The following is a 13,231-nucleotide window of genomic DNA, read 5'->3' as shown; positions in this document are numbered from 1 at the left end:
CTGGCTACGTCCTAATGCTGATTATTGCCCCCCTCACCCATTCCTCACCCACCACTGCCCTGCTTGAGTCCGGGCACACATGGTGATCCCCACTGTCATGTTTCATTTTACTAAAGAAAAATCTGTGAGTGGCTTTGCACCTTTACAAATTTCACTCTCAACGATGGGTAAAGTGCATCCAAATAAATCTCAGTTAGAGGGAAAAAAAAAACAAACCACCCGGCAGCCAGAAGGAGATGGGGGATGGGGATCAGGGGAGGGGTGCTTTCGCCCTCAGCCAAGCGGGGAGCCCTCACCTTCGCAGGTGACCCCGTCCACGTCACTGAGCTGGTAGCCTCGCCGGCAGTAACACTGGTAGGAACCGTAGACGTTGGCACACTCCTGGCTGCAGGGGTTGCTGCTACACTCATTCACGTCTGAAAGAGAGGGTCCCGGGGTCGCCGCTCAGTGCTGGCGGGGCCATGACCTCCCTCAAGTTAACACACACACACAGAGGCAGAGGTTACCACGTGTAGGGCCAGGGACCTGCCTGGGGTTGCCCCAAGGGAGAGAGGCCCCACTCCAGCCCCTCACGGCTGGAGGATCTGGCATCTCCCCACACCCACTGCCTGCTTCAAGCCAGACTGACTCTGGGCTCTTGCTCCTCTGTCCCCTTTGCCTAGAGCAGAGATCAGTGAACTTCTGGCCCACCACTTGTGTTTGCAAATAAAGTTTTATTGGTACATGGCCCCGCTTATTCATTTACTATGGTCCATGGCTGCTTGTGCGTTACAAGGGCAGAGTTGAATAGTCGCAAAAGAGATGTAGCTGGCAAAGCCTAAAATATTTACGACGTGGCTTTTAGAAAAAAAGTTTGCCAACCTCTGACCTAGAAGTCCCTCCTCATTTTTGTTTACTGCTAATTCTTAGCAGGGCAGGAGGGGTGAGCAGCCGAGAATATCCGTTAGCCTCTCACCCCGAGTCTCATCCCTGCAGCCCCACACGCCTGGCCTGGCTGCCACCTGTTCACTTGCTCACCTCTGCTCAGTGTGGTTTCTTACATCCTAGAGACACTCCCTGAAGGCAGGAACCATGTTATTGCTACATACCTGGGGCGGCGGGTGCTTTATAAGTGCTTAGTGGAATAATACTGCAAGGCTGGCCAGGCCCTGGTTTTGTGTCCACAATACTGTCCACTAACATAGATATGAATACTTACTATTCGGCCATTTAGGAGTGACCAGGGACAGCACTAGCCACGAATGATAATAACAATGATACAAGCAGTCTCCATATCACAAGTGTGTCATCACGCTGGGCACCATGACAAACCCTTGACAGGCTTCATCTTGATTCACCCTCACGACCCCCTACAAGGTGGATCCTACTATCCCCCTTTTACAGATGAGGACACTGAGGCCCAGAAACGCTGAGTTACTCCTTCAAGGCCGTAAATGTGACAGAGCAGGGATGCGAACCCAGGCCCGAGGGACCACCATGCATGAATCTTGCCCCTTGCCATTACATGCGTGTGTTGGGTCTGGTTTTTGGGGACAAATCCCAGAATCTCAGGAGAAGCCTCGGACCCAGGAGTCCATCACACTGTCCATGCTCCAGGTTGCGAATTACACACTGGGGTGCATCCTGGCATATCTGACTTTTGTGATCATCCTTCTTAATCCAGAAATTTAAGACCTGCCATGTCTTGAGTGTGGCTCTACAGGTTGTCCCTGGGCACTGCACTGCAAAGAAGGGAGCTCGATGGGCAACGTGAGGGATTGCCGAGGGGGGTCAGAAGCTCTCAATTTCTGCTGACCTCATCACCTAATTCCCGTAGAAGATGTGACATCCACTGAGCACCTACTATGTGCCAGGCCTTCTCCTCATTTCAGTCCATCCCATCAGAGGGGGTCAGTGTTATCTGACAACCCCAAGACTCTTGACACTAATGACTTGGTCCAACCCGCCCCCCAACCCAGAGACCTGACCAAACTTTAGCCCAAGACCATGACCCTTGAAATGCCTGCCTGGGAAAGCTTGATGCTGCCAAAGAATTTCCTGTGTATTCCAGCCAACACCAGAATACAGGCCCTGACCTCCCTTTTTCTTAGAAGCATTTACTTTAGAAAACCTGCAGATGTAAATCCTTTCTGTCCCTTTGAGATGTATCTTCTGCAACCCAGGTCCTTTTAAGGTGGGAACCAGGCCTTTGAAATGCGGTCATCAAGGGGAGGCCCCACCCACACCTTATCTCCCAGACTCTGCAGGAGGCTCAGAGCCAGTGAGAAGACACAGCTGGCCTAATCCCACTGACCAGCGCCCTTAACATCCTTCAGAACTATTCCTTAGCAGGCCCCAGCATTTAAAAAAGCCACACCTTTTTTTTTGGTGGAGTTGAGACCAATTTACGCTGAAGTCTCTCTCCCCTATTGCAGTAGTCTAAATAAAATCTGTCTTACCACTTTTAACAAGTGTCCAGCTTTTGTTTCTCTCTGGCATAAACAACCCCATTTCCCCTGTGAGGACAATGAGGCAGGTGAGGTCAGCCACTCCCCAGGGTCATGTGAGTAAGCAGTGGGTCAGACGCCCCCAAACCCCACACTCTCAGCCACCTCCCACACGGCTTCTGCAGCCAACTTGTCCATCCCCACATGTGCACAGGTGTTATCACCCCCTCCAGGGCCCAGGAGAAACTGGGGAGGGCAGTCATCTCTAACAAGCAAGCTTTTAGAGGTCTTTCCCCTGCTAATACGTTGTTTGATATGCTCTAGGGCACAAATGTGAGTCGGTCCCATGCGGAGCTGCAGGGAGATTGGTGGTTTCCCCAGGAGGTGGGCAGCTTGGGGGAAGGGGCATGGACGCAGTCACAGAGCTCCTGACCCTGCCCTGCCCTGCCCTCACCTTCACAGGACCGGCCATCAGAGGAGAGCCGGAAGCCCATGGTGCAGCTGCAGTAGTAGGAGCCAGGCGTGTTCTCGCACTTGTGGCCACACAGGCGCCCGGGGTAGCGCCGGCACTCGTTAATGTCTGAAACAGAGCAGGCGGTGGTGGCTCAGGCAGCGTCCTCCCTGGGCAGTGCTGCCCGTGGTGGCAGCTCACGACCTTTGTCCCCCACTTCCCCTGGCCTCCTCTCCAAGAGAAAGAACAGTGACTTGTCCCAAACACACGGCAAGTCAGCGGGGGAGCTGGGACGGCCCCGGCCTGTCTGCCCTGTGCTCCTTCCACGACGGCACGCCTGGGCACGTTCCCACCCGCCAGTCCTCCACCCCAGAGCCCGAGAGAGTGCCCTCCAGGATCTGACAAAGGTGCTGTGGGGCTGGGCGGGGCAGGTGCCAGGCTCCTCTGAGCACCCTGGTTTGGGGATGGCTGGCATCTGCCAGCAGGATCTGTCCTAGCCCCTGGTGTTCGGGCCGCCGTCTTGGGTTCTCACTGCCCTGGGCGAGCACACAGCTCTGGGCCCTGCAGCCCTGCAGGTCAGCAGGAATCTCTGGGAAATCACTAAGACTTTGGGGCATTTGTAGAGCTGGCTGGAGCCTCGTAAACACTCAGAGGTCCTAGGGCAAGCAGAGCACCTGTTCTACAGGTAAGGAACCTGGCTCACGCCCAGGAGGGCCTCCCCAGGAGCCACATGACTGGCAGCAGCAGAACTGGAACTAGAACGGGGGGCGGGTCTCCCGATCGGGGTCTCTTCTCTGGGACTGCCTGCACTTGGGATTTTCAGAGGTGAGGAGTAGAACACGGTCACTCCAGGGTGCCCCAGGCTGGGTTCTCCTTGATGTCATCTGGCCGGGCCCCCTGCAGGGACACCCACGTACCCACACACGTTCTGCTGATGCCGTCGAAGTAGTAGCCGGCCTTGCACTCACAGCGGAAACTTCCAGGGGAGTTCACACAGAGATGCCCCGGCCCACAGGGCTCAGAGGGAGGCGAGCACTCATCCACATCTTGCAAAAGAGAAAGACACGGTGAAAAAACCTTTAGTGTGTCGGGGGTTTTTTGCCCTAAGATGATCAGAAAGGAAGGCAAGGAAGGAGCCAACTAAAACGTAATTGACAAAGCAGCATCGTTTAATTCTTAACCCGATTTCATAGAGCACCTACTATGTGCCAACTCCATGCTGGCGAGATAGCTGACCCAGACGCAGCCTCTACCCTCGGGGGACTCCTGCTCCTGTGGGCCAGCAGTGACCCTGGTTAAGGCAGGAAGTGCCCAGTGACCGGGGAGAGGCTGAGGAAGCGCTCTGGGCGTTACAGGGAGGAAATTCCTCTGTGTGGCAGGGATCTGGGCAGGCTGGGCGCACAATGCCTTTGCCTGAATCCACAGGAATGTAGGTGAAGAGGGAAGCATGTAAGAGCAAAAACCACACAGAGAGGAAAGGGCAGGGCTTGTTGCGGGAGCAGCAAGACCTATTTCACCTGGATCATAAAGTTTGTGAGGTTGGGGCCAACTCAGGAGGACTGACTTGTAAGCATCTGTCCTCTGTCTGCCGCCAATGAGGAGCCATCACCGACGGGGGCTGTGAGCAGGGAGGCGCGAGAGAGCTTTCAGCTCAGGATGAACCGGACAGACTGAAGGGGCAAAGCTGGCGGCAGTGGGTGGGTTGGCATTCTACTGCAATGGTCCAGGCAATAGCCAGTAAAGACCTATGCTTGGAGATCAGCAATGGGATGGACGGACAGGTGCAAACAGCTTCCTTTGGGGATCTGCTCTCTCCGTCCAGGGAAGGGAGAGTTGTGCTGGGAGCAGACCAAAAGTCCATTTCAAATAGGTTTTCTTTTTTTTAATACCAACCAACACAGCGGGTCCCCTCCTCATTGAGATGATAGCCACGGCCACAGTTGGGCACGTTCTTCTGGCATGTGTAGGAGCCCTCCGTGTTGATGCATGTCTGCCCGACAGGGCATGGGGCACTGATACTCAAACACTCATTGATATCTACAGGGGGAAAGATGGAGACAACGGGGTTAAACCCGGAGGGCTTCCCAAAACCCAACCCCTGGATCTCCAGAGAAATCCCATTTCCCTCCTCTTTATAAAACCACAAATGCAGTCACGACGATGCCCTCGCCCTGGACCACACAGCAGCCTCTCAACTGGCTCCCAGGTTTCAGCAGCATACCACACTGTAACGACCCCTCCCCGGTCCATCTTCCTGCCCCTAAACCCCCAACACTTCCATCTTCCACCGCACCGAATCCGAAGCTGCCTGCCTGCAAGTCCCACACGGTGAACTTGGCAATTCAGGTGCCGTCCTGTGTCCACATACTCCACACGGTTAGTGAGTGTCTCCCCTGAGCTGAGGAGCGGCGGAGGGACACTGAGGTGGTCGCCCCCTCGGTGCCGGCACTCGTGCTCTGGGCTCCTCCAGTGACTGGCTGACCCCCATCCCCCCACTCCCCGGCCTCACTCGGGTCCGTCTCTCCTGCAGCCCAGGCTCCAGCCCTAGTCTCCAGCGGCCACTCAGATCCCACCTCCGTGCCACAGGGCACACAGTTCCTCCCTGGGAAGCCAGCGCCCCTGTCTGCCTGGTGAACACGCCTTTCTTACAGCTTGAGCACGACCTTCTCCCACATCCCCACCCCCATTCCAGGCTCCACGGGGCCTGTGCGGGCTCGTGCCCCCGGGGAAGGGCTGCTCTAAGCTCTCCGCAAAGTGGCTCCCTCCCCGACTGGACATGCCTCTGATGGGGGACCATGGGGCGTGCATTCCCCTTTGATGAACACACGCCCGGCGAGTGTGAACCAGTAAACCACGGAGAACTGGGTTACACATCTGTTCACTGCTCACACTCAGATTCAGTGCCAAACCGCACAGATTGAACCTCCTACCGGGAGCATTCTCCCGAAAGAACCTCAGGTTTCAAGAATCACTTATAAACATCTAGGGGGGCCAAGAGAAGGGGGTGATGGTAGAGGACCAGCTGTACTTCTCCCCTCGCAGCCAAGCCCCACCCTCCTCGGACAAATGGGCAGCCCGACTCCCTCCCCATCCTGGTGTCGGCCTTTGCCCTGCCGGTCTTGCAGTGCAGGACTTTACAGTTTACAAAAGCTTTCACCTCCAGTACTGCCCTGCAAGTTAGGCAGGACGGGGATTATTATCTGCATTTTATAAACAGGAAACTCCCCGAGCCCCAGGCTGGGACCCACTCAGGTCTAGAATCAGCGTCTCCCGCCTCCCGGCCAGGATGAGGGCCCCTAAATCTGGCGTGGGTGAACCACAACCCGCCGGCCAAATCCCACCCACTGCCTGTTTTTGTAAATTCAGTTCTACTGGAGCACAGCCAGGCCCATTCCTTTATGTATTGTCCACGGCTGCTTCCATGTGGCTGTGACAGAGACCCTACGGTCGACGAGGTTGATATTTACTCTCTAGCCCTTCTCAGAAAAAGCGTGGCCCTGTGTCAAGAGTTAATGCAGTGTTTAGAACCTTTACCGCTGCCTTCCCCCAAGGCTCGTTCGCTACTATCGGATCCACAGTTCCCAAACCCTGTGCCGTGGAACACTGGTACCCCTTGGGATGTCACGTGCTCCACGGAGAGGGGAGCCCCCCAGCCTGTGCGCTCCACGCGGTAAGGAGCCGGTGATCAATGAGTGAATGAATGAATGGCAGAGTGAACGAACAGAACAAATAAATAGAAAAGGTCCAAGGAGTTTGGGAATGCATTGTACAATCTCTCCTCTTTGGGGCTCATATGGGGAAAGCCTGGATGATCCCAGCTGTCAAGGGCCCCGCTCACTTGGTTTAACCCAATGACCACAGAACCCAGGACCCCCGAACATCCCGAGACCGGAGGGGATCAGTGTGTGGGAAGCCCTGTGCCAGCCTCTTCTCTCATCCTCACTAAAGCAGAAAGGAAGATGGGCCAGGGGAGGGAATTAGAAGAAGAAGAAGAAGTAGAAGAAGAAAGAAAACCTAGAGAAGATATGATAGTCGCAAGGCCCTTGGTGACCAAACCTCAAGGTCCTAGAACATTCTATGTTTTGTAACAGGGAAAGAGGCTTCTACTTTGTGAGACCCTTTCCTGCCCTTTGCGCTCGTCCCCCGGGTAGAGCCCTGCAGCTACAGGGCCGCCTGCTGCGTGGCCGGAGGGGAAACAGACAGGCTCCCGGGGCCCCAGGGCTGGTTCCAGCAGCTCCACGAAGATGGTTCCGGCTACACACGAGGTCAGAGCTTCCCCCCAGAGACCACACTGTCCTGTGGGAGTGAGGGTGCCGTCCATGGAGCTATACAAGCAGAGGACCCAGGGCGCACACGGGGCGAGGATGGGGGCCACCGTCCTCACCCTGAAACTATCCTGACACTCTCCTTCTACTTTGACACACTTTCTCCTTGTGAAGATTTATTTTGGACGACGCAGTCATTTTTTTTAAAAGATGACATAAAGGTACTGACATGAAATGATGTCAAAATACATTAGTAAGTTAAAAAAAGCAAGTGGCAGAACGGTCTGGTACCACTTTTAATTAAAAAAACAAAAAGTCTAGGGCACACAGACACTGCCAAGCAGGGTAGAAACTTTCCCTTTCTGCACTTGGTTTTTGCTTTCTTTTTTGCAAATAAAGATGGACATAACTTTTGAAATAAAAAAGATAATTTTTAAAAAGAAAGACTCCTGAACTTGGTTGTGGCACTTGATTGTGAACTAGGCTGTGAACTTGATTGTGGGCACACAAAAAGCAGGACCGCCCCACCCTCCCAGAGTGCTGAGACGAGGGGCGCCTCCAGGACCTCTGAAGACCCAAGTTTCGGGCGTGGGTGCTGGGCTGCGGCCAGTCCTGGGCCCCCGGGCTCCTGCTCTGGAACCTCTCCCTGTAGAACTGCACCCCTGCAATCGGGGGTGGGGGGTGGGTGGGAACCGAGGCTAAGTCGAGACTTGCAAAGGTTCCTTCTTTGTGGAAATCGGGCTGATTTTGCCGTGAGTCAGGGTTTCCATCCCCAGCAGATGCCATCCTCCGCGGAGCCCCCTGCAAGCGTGCTGCAAGTCTAGGCAGGCCCCTCCTCCCTCCCGGCCCTGGGAGAGCTGTCAGCCTCCGGCTCACCGGCCTCCTTCTGGGAGCGAGGACAGCCCCCCTGCTGGCAGGAGGCTGGCAAGGGGCCAATGCAGCCAAGCTGAGGCCCCCCGCGGCTCAGATGCCTGCCTCCCCTTGAAAGGGGAGCTTTAGGAACAAAGACTGGGGTTGGCTTCAGACGAGGCCCCTGTCCTAAGGAGTTGATGTTCTATTTGTCTTTAGATATCCTGGGATGGTAATAAAAGCGGGAAGGACTTTCAGTCCAAACTGCCGTTTCAAATCAAAGATCAATACAGATTTATCTGCAAGAGGGTGAGGCAGAAGTAAGAAATTCTCGGCCCCTTGCTCGTGGCGGTACCAGCCTTTCCAGGGGGGTGACGGGGCAGCCCCAGGAAGAGTGGGTTCTGACTAGTGGCGCCTGCAGCGCAGAACAAGGGAGATGACTCTCTGACCTCAAAGGGAGGACCCAGAAGCTTCTGCTGAGCAGAGGGCAAGGGCAGCCCGGCAGATCTGGACTCAAACGCCAACAGCATACAGTGATCTGGCCAGATGGCTAGTCTTGGGCGACTGCAGGAGAAAGCAGGGGCCACCTCCTCTCTGCAGAACAGGTCACTCTGGCCACTACTCCCACGCTCGCCCCTGCCCCACGCTGCCTCTGCAACTTAAGCAGTCTCACCCAGACCTCCTCTTTTTACTAAATTCCATGGGATTTGCTTTCATTTCACATTGATCTTCCTCTGACATCAACACAGTATTTTGCCATTTTAACCATTTTTAAGTGTACAGGTGAGTGGCATCAAGCACATTCACAATGTTGTGCGACCATCAGCACTGTCCAGCCACAGACCCCTTTCATCATCCCAAGCAGAATTCCACCTGTTAAGCCATAACTCCCCACCCCTGTCTCCCAGCCCCTGGCAACCACCATTCTACTCTCTTGTCTCTATGAACTTGACTCCTAACACAGAGTATCTTCTAAAACCATTTTTTAATACACAGGGCACTTCACAATCGCCTTGTTTAATCCTTGCCTCAAGCCTACAAGCCAGATATGATGATTATTCCCATTTTATAGAGGAGGAAGTTGAGGCTCCGAGGAAGTAAATGACCTTAGGTCACTCAGTTCAACACCAGGTGTCTCTGACCTCAAAACACAAGCGCTTTCATCTAAACCAGAGATTGCTAAACTATAGCCCTGGGGCCAAACCCAGCTGCCGCCTGTGTTTGTAAATAAAGTTTTATTGGGACACAGACCCACCCACTTGTTCACACAGCCATGGCTGCTTTCCAGCTCCAACCGCAGAGCTAAGTAGTTGCAGTGGAGACCACACAGCCCACAATGAATAACTTATTATCCAGTCCTTTATAGAAAAAGCTTGCTGACCTCCGTTCTATACACTATGCAGTGCCCCATCACTGGACGGTTCCCCCGCCTGGTGGACCCGTTAGCCCTGGCGGCAGCGTCTTACCAATACAGTTGCCTAGAGCATCTTGTATAAAGCCGCTCTTGCACTGTAGCTTGGGTCTGCAGCGGAAGGATCCCAGAGTATTCTGACAGATAAAATCGGGGAGGCAGTTATGAATACCACTCTCACACTCGTCAATATCTGGTACATCATAAAAAAAGGAAATTGTTAGCAAGAGTCCTGCCAGAAGCATCTTTCAACACTTTAAAATCACAAGAATTTTTTTTTTTTTTTTAATGCTCATTACTCAGACTATAACCCAAAACATTCCAATAGAGAGGTCACATTCAAAAAGGGCCTTAGCCAAACGGTGCTCGTGTTTCTAAAGATTCAAAACTCTGACTTTTTCCCCAAGGTTCTTATGATGCAAATTTTCTGTTATATAATAAATAACCCAGGCATTTTCCTGGCAATATGTGGTTTGGTTTGGTTTGGTTTTCATTTCAGGCATGTTTAGTTTAGATTATAAAGCGATGATGATCTTAAAGTGGCAATAAACACTGTCCCTATAAACTTATTCACTCTGCAGTCCTCGCAATATTCCAAATATTAACAATGGTGATTGTCGTGACTGGACGTGTTGGCTGCCCTCCCCTTGAAGTTCATGGCGTCAAATGTTCAAAAGTGTATACTCAGCTGGCTGGGCCCCTGGGTTCTCGAGGTCCACACCGCCCAGGGAGTCTGCAGGGGTGGGGAGGACTGAGCTCATCCAAAGGCCCTCATAATTCAAACGACGTTTTTACACAAGTGGTCTTGTCGTTCTGAAGGGCTGGAAACCCTCAGCAGAAAACTATGTTCTAACAGATCCTCATCAAAGGCTTATCTGCCAAATAACATCTATGGTTTGGCGGGGGAAAGCCAGCAGCCAGAAATGTCATGTTTTTTTATGCAGCGGAAGGGAATATGCTTTGAACTTCAAGGAAGCCTGGAATCAGATGGAAGGCAGCTGTTGTGCAAAAAAACAGCTTGGGGGTGGGGGGGGACTAGAGAGCACATGTGGGCACCTGAAATTCATCTCTGGTCTTGTTTTTAAATGAGCGTGTTCTAAGCCTTTTCAGAAATCCAAACTCTCCACTGTCATTAACTCAGCATTACGGTAAAGGAGGTAAATCTTCACTAATCACAGGGTTGGCCGGTGCCCCAGGCAGCCAAAGGGGGGACACAGCACCACGGAGCCCAGACCCCAGGGAGCCCAGTGCCACTTCCCCATCGCATCACATGTACTTCTGGGGCGTGAGGTTTTGAGACTCGGAGCTTATCCTACCTTTGCAATCATTGTCCTCTGTGAGCTCATAGCCAGTCCCACAGCTGCTGTCACGCTGGCAGCGGAAAGAGCCCACTGTATTGATGCAGGATTCTCCAAGCCGGCAGTTTTGGCCGCCCATGATACATTCATTGATATCTAGGAGAGACACAGGTGACTCAGGAGTAACCAGCTAGAACAACCGACCCGCACGCTCTGTCAGAAGGAACGTACCAGAAGCCACGGTGGGATCGATCCCCCGCATCCACCAAGTTCCCCGGGCATGTGCGTATTCGGGCCGTGCACCGGAATTGAGCCCTGGGCACTCACCATCAGAACAAAAGCAAAAGCAACGGGTTCTCTGCCCTGCTGATCTATTTCAGATCTACTGCTCTTTCTGAGCATCTGCTAAGCAAGCACCAGGCCCTGAACTGGAGTCACGTGAGCCTAGAGAACCCCCTATTTGGGGCTATCACCTCCCTCCATCTCCCCCATCTCACAGATGAGAGGCCAAGAGAGGCTGAGGGACGTGCCCAGGGCCATTCAGCAGATCCTGGATTCAGAGCCCGGTCAGACCCCAAACCCCACCCCTTTTCACAGCACGGTGTTTACATCCTCCTGGAGGACAGCCGTGGCTGGAAGCCAGGCGCTGCAAACTCCAGGAGATGCTGGAAAGCCGGTCCTGGACTGTTCTTCAACTATGAATGGGGCCCCAGGTTGTGCAAAGCGGGCCCTGCCTGGCTGTCAAGCGGAGGCAGAGGCTCCCAGGGCAGGACGACGTTTACCTTCACAGGAGACGCCGTCGGGGAGCAGCTGGTAGCCCACAAAGCAGGAGCAGACGACCTCCTCCCCCGTGTCTCGGCACTGCTGTTTGCAGGGCCCGCCGCCTGGAGTCAGAGCAAACGTGAGCGGAGGCCAGGTGCCCCCCGGAGACCTCCTGGTTTTTTCCAGGTGTTTGGATGGGGTCAGAGAAAGCGCCCTCAGGGTAGAGGCTGACACACAAGGGCAGGCTCCCCAGGCTGGAGGCCACCGCAGCCTTCACAGCGCCCTCCCTTCCCATGGGAGACCCCCCGGGACTGCGGCTTCAGGTCCCAGCCCTGATCTGACAGATCGGGGGGTGTGCGGGGCCCCGATACCCCATTTCCACCGCCACTGCCTCAGCTCCGGCCGCCCGCTCACCTGGCTCTCTGGGCATCCCTGGTACCACCCCTCCAACCATGCTTCCTAAAGGGCAGCCAGCGTGACGCTCAAAGAGCAAATCCCATGGGGACAAAACCTCTACCAGGCAAAGATTCCAGGAAATAGAATTCTGACTGCTGCCCAGGGCCTGCAGGGCCCTGCCCACTTCTGCAGCCTCTTCCTTTCTCCCTGCACCCCACCCCATGGCCCACCAGTGCCCAGCTGCTGCGGGTCTACAAGTCCCCGCTCCCACTGCCACAAACCCCCTGCCAATGTCATCTCCCTGGCTAACCCATCCTCAGCCATTGCAAACCAGCTATCCCCTCCCCCAGGAAGACCCTCGCACGCCCCCCAGAGAGGATTACGAGTCTTTCTAGGGTTCTCTGCCCGCCCTTCCACCTACCCCCAGCCCTCTGTGCCGAGTGTCACTGTACACCCACCACATCATTTTGTGATTAAACTGGCTCCCTAATGAAAGCCCAACCACAAGGCAAGCCACTGAATGTACTCGGGGAGCAGACTTGCCAGTCCAGACATGCGGGAATGTTCCATAAAGAGAAATAAAGTCTTAGCATATAGAAAACAAAGGTGCAAGGCTCTAGTGACTTTTTTTTTTTAAGATTTTTTTTTTTGATGTGGACCATTTTTAAAGTCTTTAAAATATATATATATATATATTTATTTATTTATTTATTTATTTATTTGGTTATGCCGGGTCTTACTTGTGGCAGGTGGGCTCCTTAGTTGCGGCATGAGAACTCTTAGTTGCGGCATGCATGTGGGATCTAGTTCCCCGACCAGGGATTGAACCCGGGCCCCCTGCCTCACTGGGAGCACAGAGTCTTAACCACTGCACCACCAGGGAAGTCCCAAGGCCCTACTGACTAAATTTGCAAACACCTCTCTTATGAGACAAATGACTATTACAGATGGTACAGCTGGAGCTCCAGCCACAAAATGAAGTATCACTCACCCCCGTCCCCTAAGGGGCTCCCAGCCTTGGGGGTCACCGTTCACAGAGTCTGTGGGCTGTGGTGGGAGAGCTTTGCCCACCAGCTCCTCAAGCGGCCCCTTCTCTACAAGCCCACCCTCTCCCTCGCTCGCCCATCAGACCCCAGCTAGGAGGAGAGGAAGGGAAGGAGCCCGGGAGTGCGGACAACAGGGACTTACAGCTGACTCCCAGCCAAAGGGCTGCGGTCAAGCTCAAGCTCCCAGCGAGATTAGCACTGACTTTCCCTCGGGCTTCATTAACCACCAGCTAGCCCTGGGGAGGGCCAGTCTCACCTCGGCAGCGGTCATTCAGGTAGGGGTCCTCTTGTCCCTCCTCGATCTCAGAGACCTTAGCTGAGGGGGAA

General features: G+C 54.1%; 1 protein-coding gene across 2 annotated transcripts in view; it reads right to left on the bottom strand.

The window, feature by feature from the left end:
- Positions 1–13,231, bottom strand: part of FBLN1 (fibulin 1) — an 80,239-nt gene that overhangs the window by 38,266 nt on the left and 28,742 nt on the right. For both annotated transcript variants that reach the window (XM_082350834.1, XM_082350833.1), the window contains exons 5-12: positions 13,161–13,220; positions 11,483–11,584; positions 10,719–10,856; positions 9,458–9,595; positions 4,771–4,914; positions 3,795–3,923; positions 2,881–3,006; positions 297–416 (exon numbers count right to left, since the gene is read on the bottom strand). In XM_082350834.1, coding sequence (XP_082206960.1) covers positions 297–416; positions 2,881–3,006; positions 3,795–3,923; positions 4,771–4,914; positions 9,458–9,595; positions 10,719–10,856; positions 11,483–11,584; positions 13,161–13,220 — 957 coding nt within the window. The remainder of the gene's footprint in view (positions 1–296; positions 417–2,880; positions 3,007–3,794; positions 3,924–4,770; positions 4,915–9,457; positions 9,596–10,718; positions 10,857–11,482; positions 11,585–13,160; positions 13,221–13,231) is intronic.

Source organism: Balaenoptera borealis (assembly GCF_965194805.1).
Source record: "Balaenoptera borealis genome assembly, chromosome: 13".
Taxonomy (NCBI): domain Eukaryota; kingdom Metazoa; phylum Chordata; class Mammalia; order Artiodactyla; family Balaenopteridae; genus Balaenoptera; species Balaenoptera borealis.
Note: the sequence above shows the minus strand (reverse complement) of the source record. Positions and strands in the feature narration are given on the sequence as shown.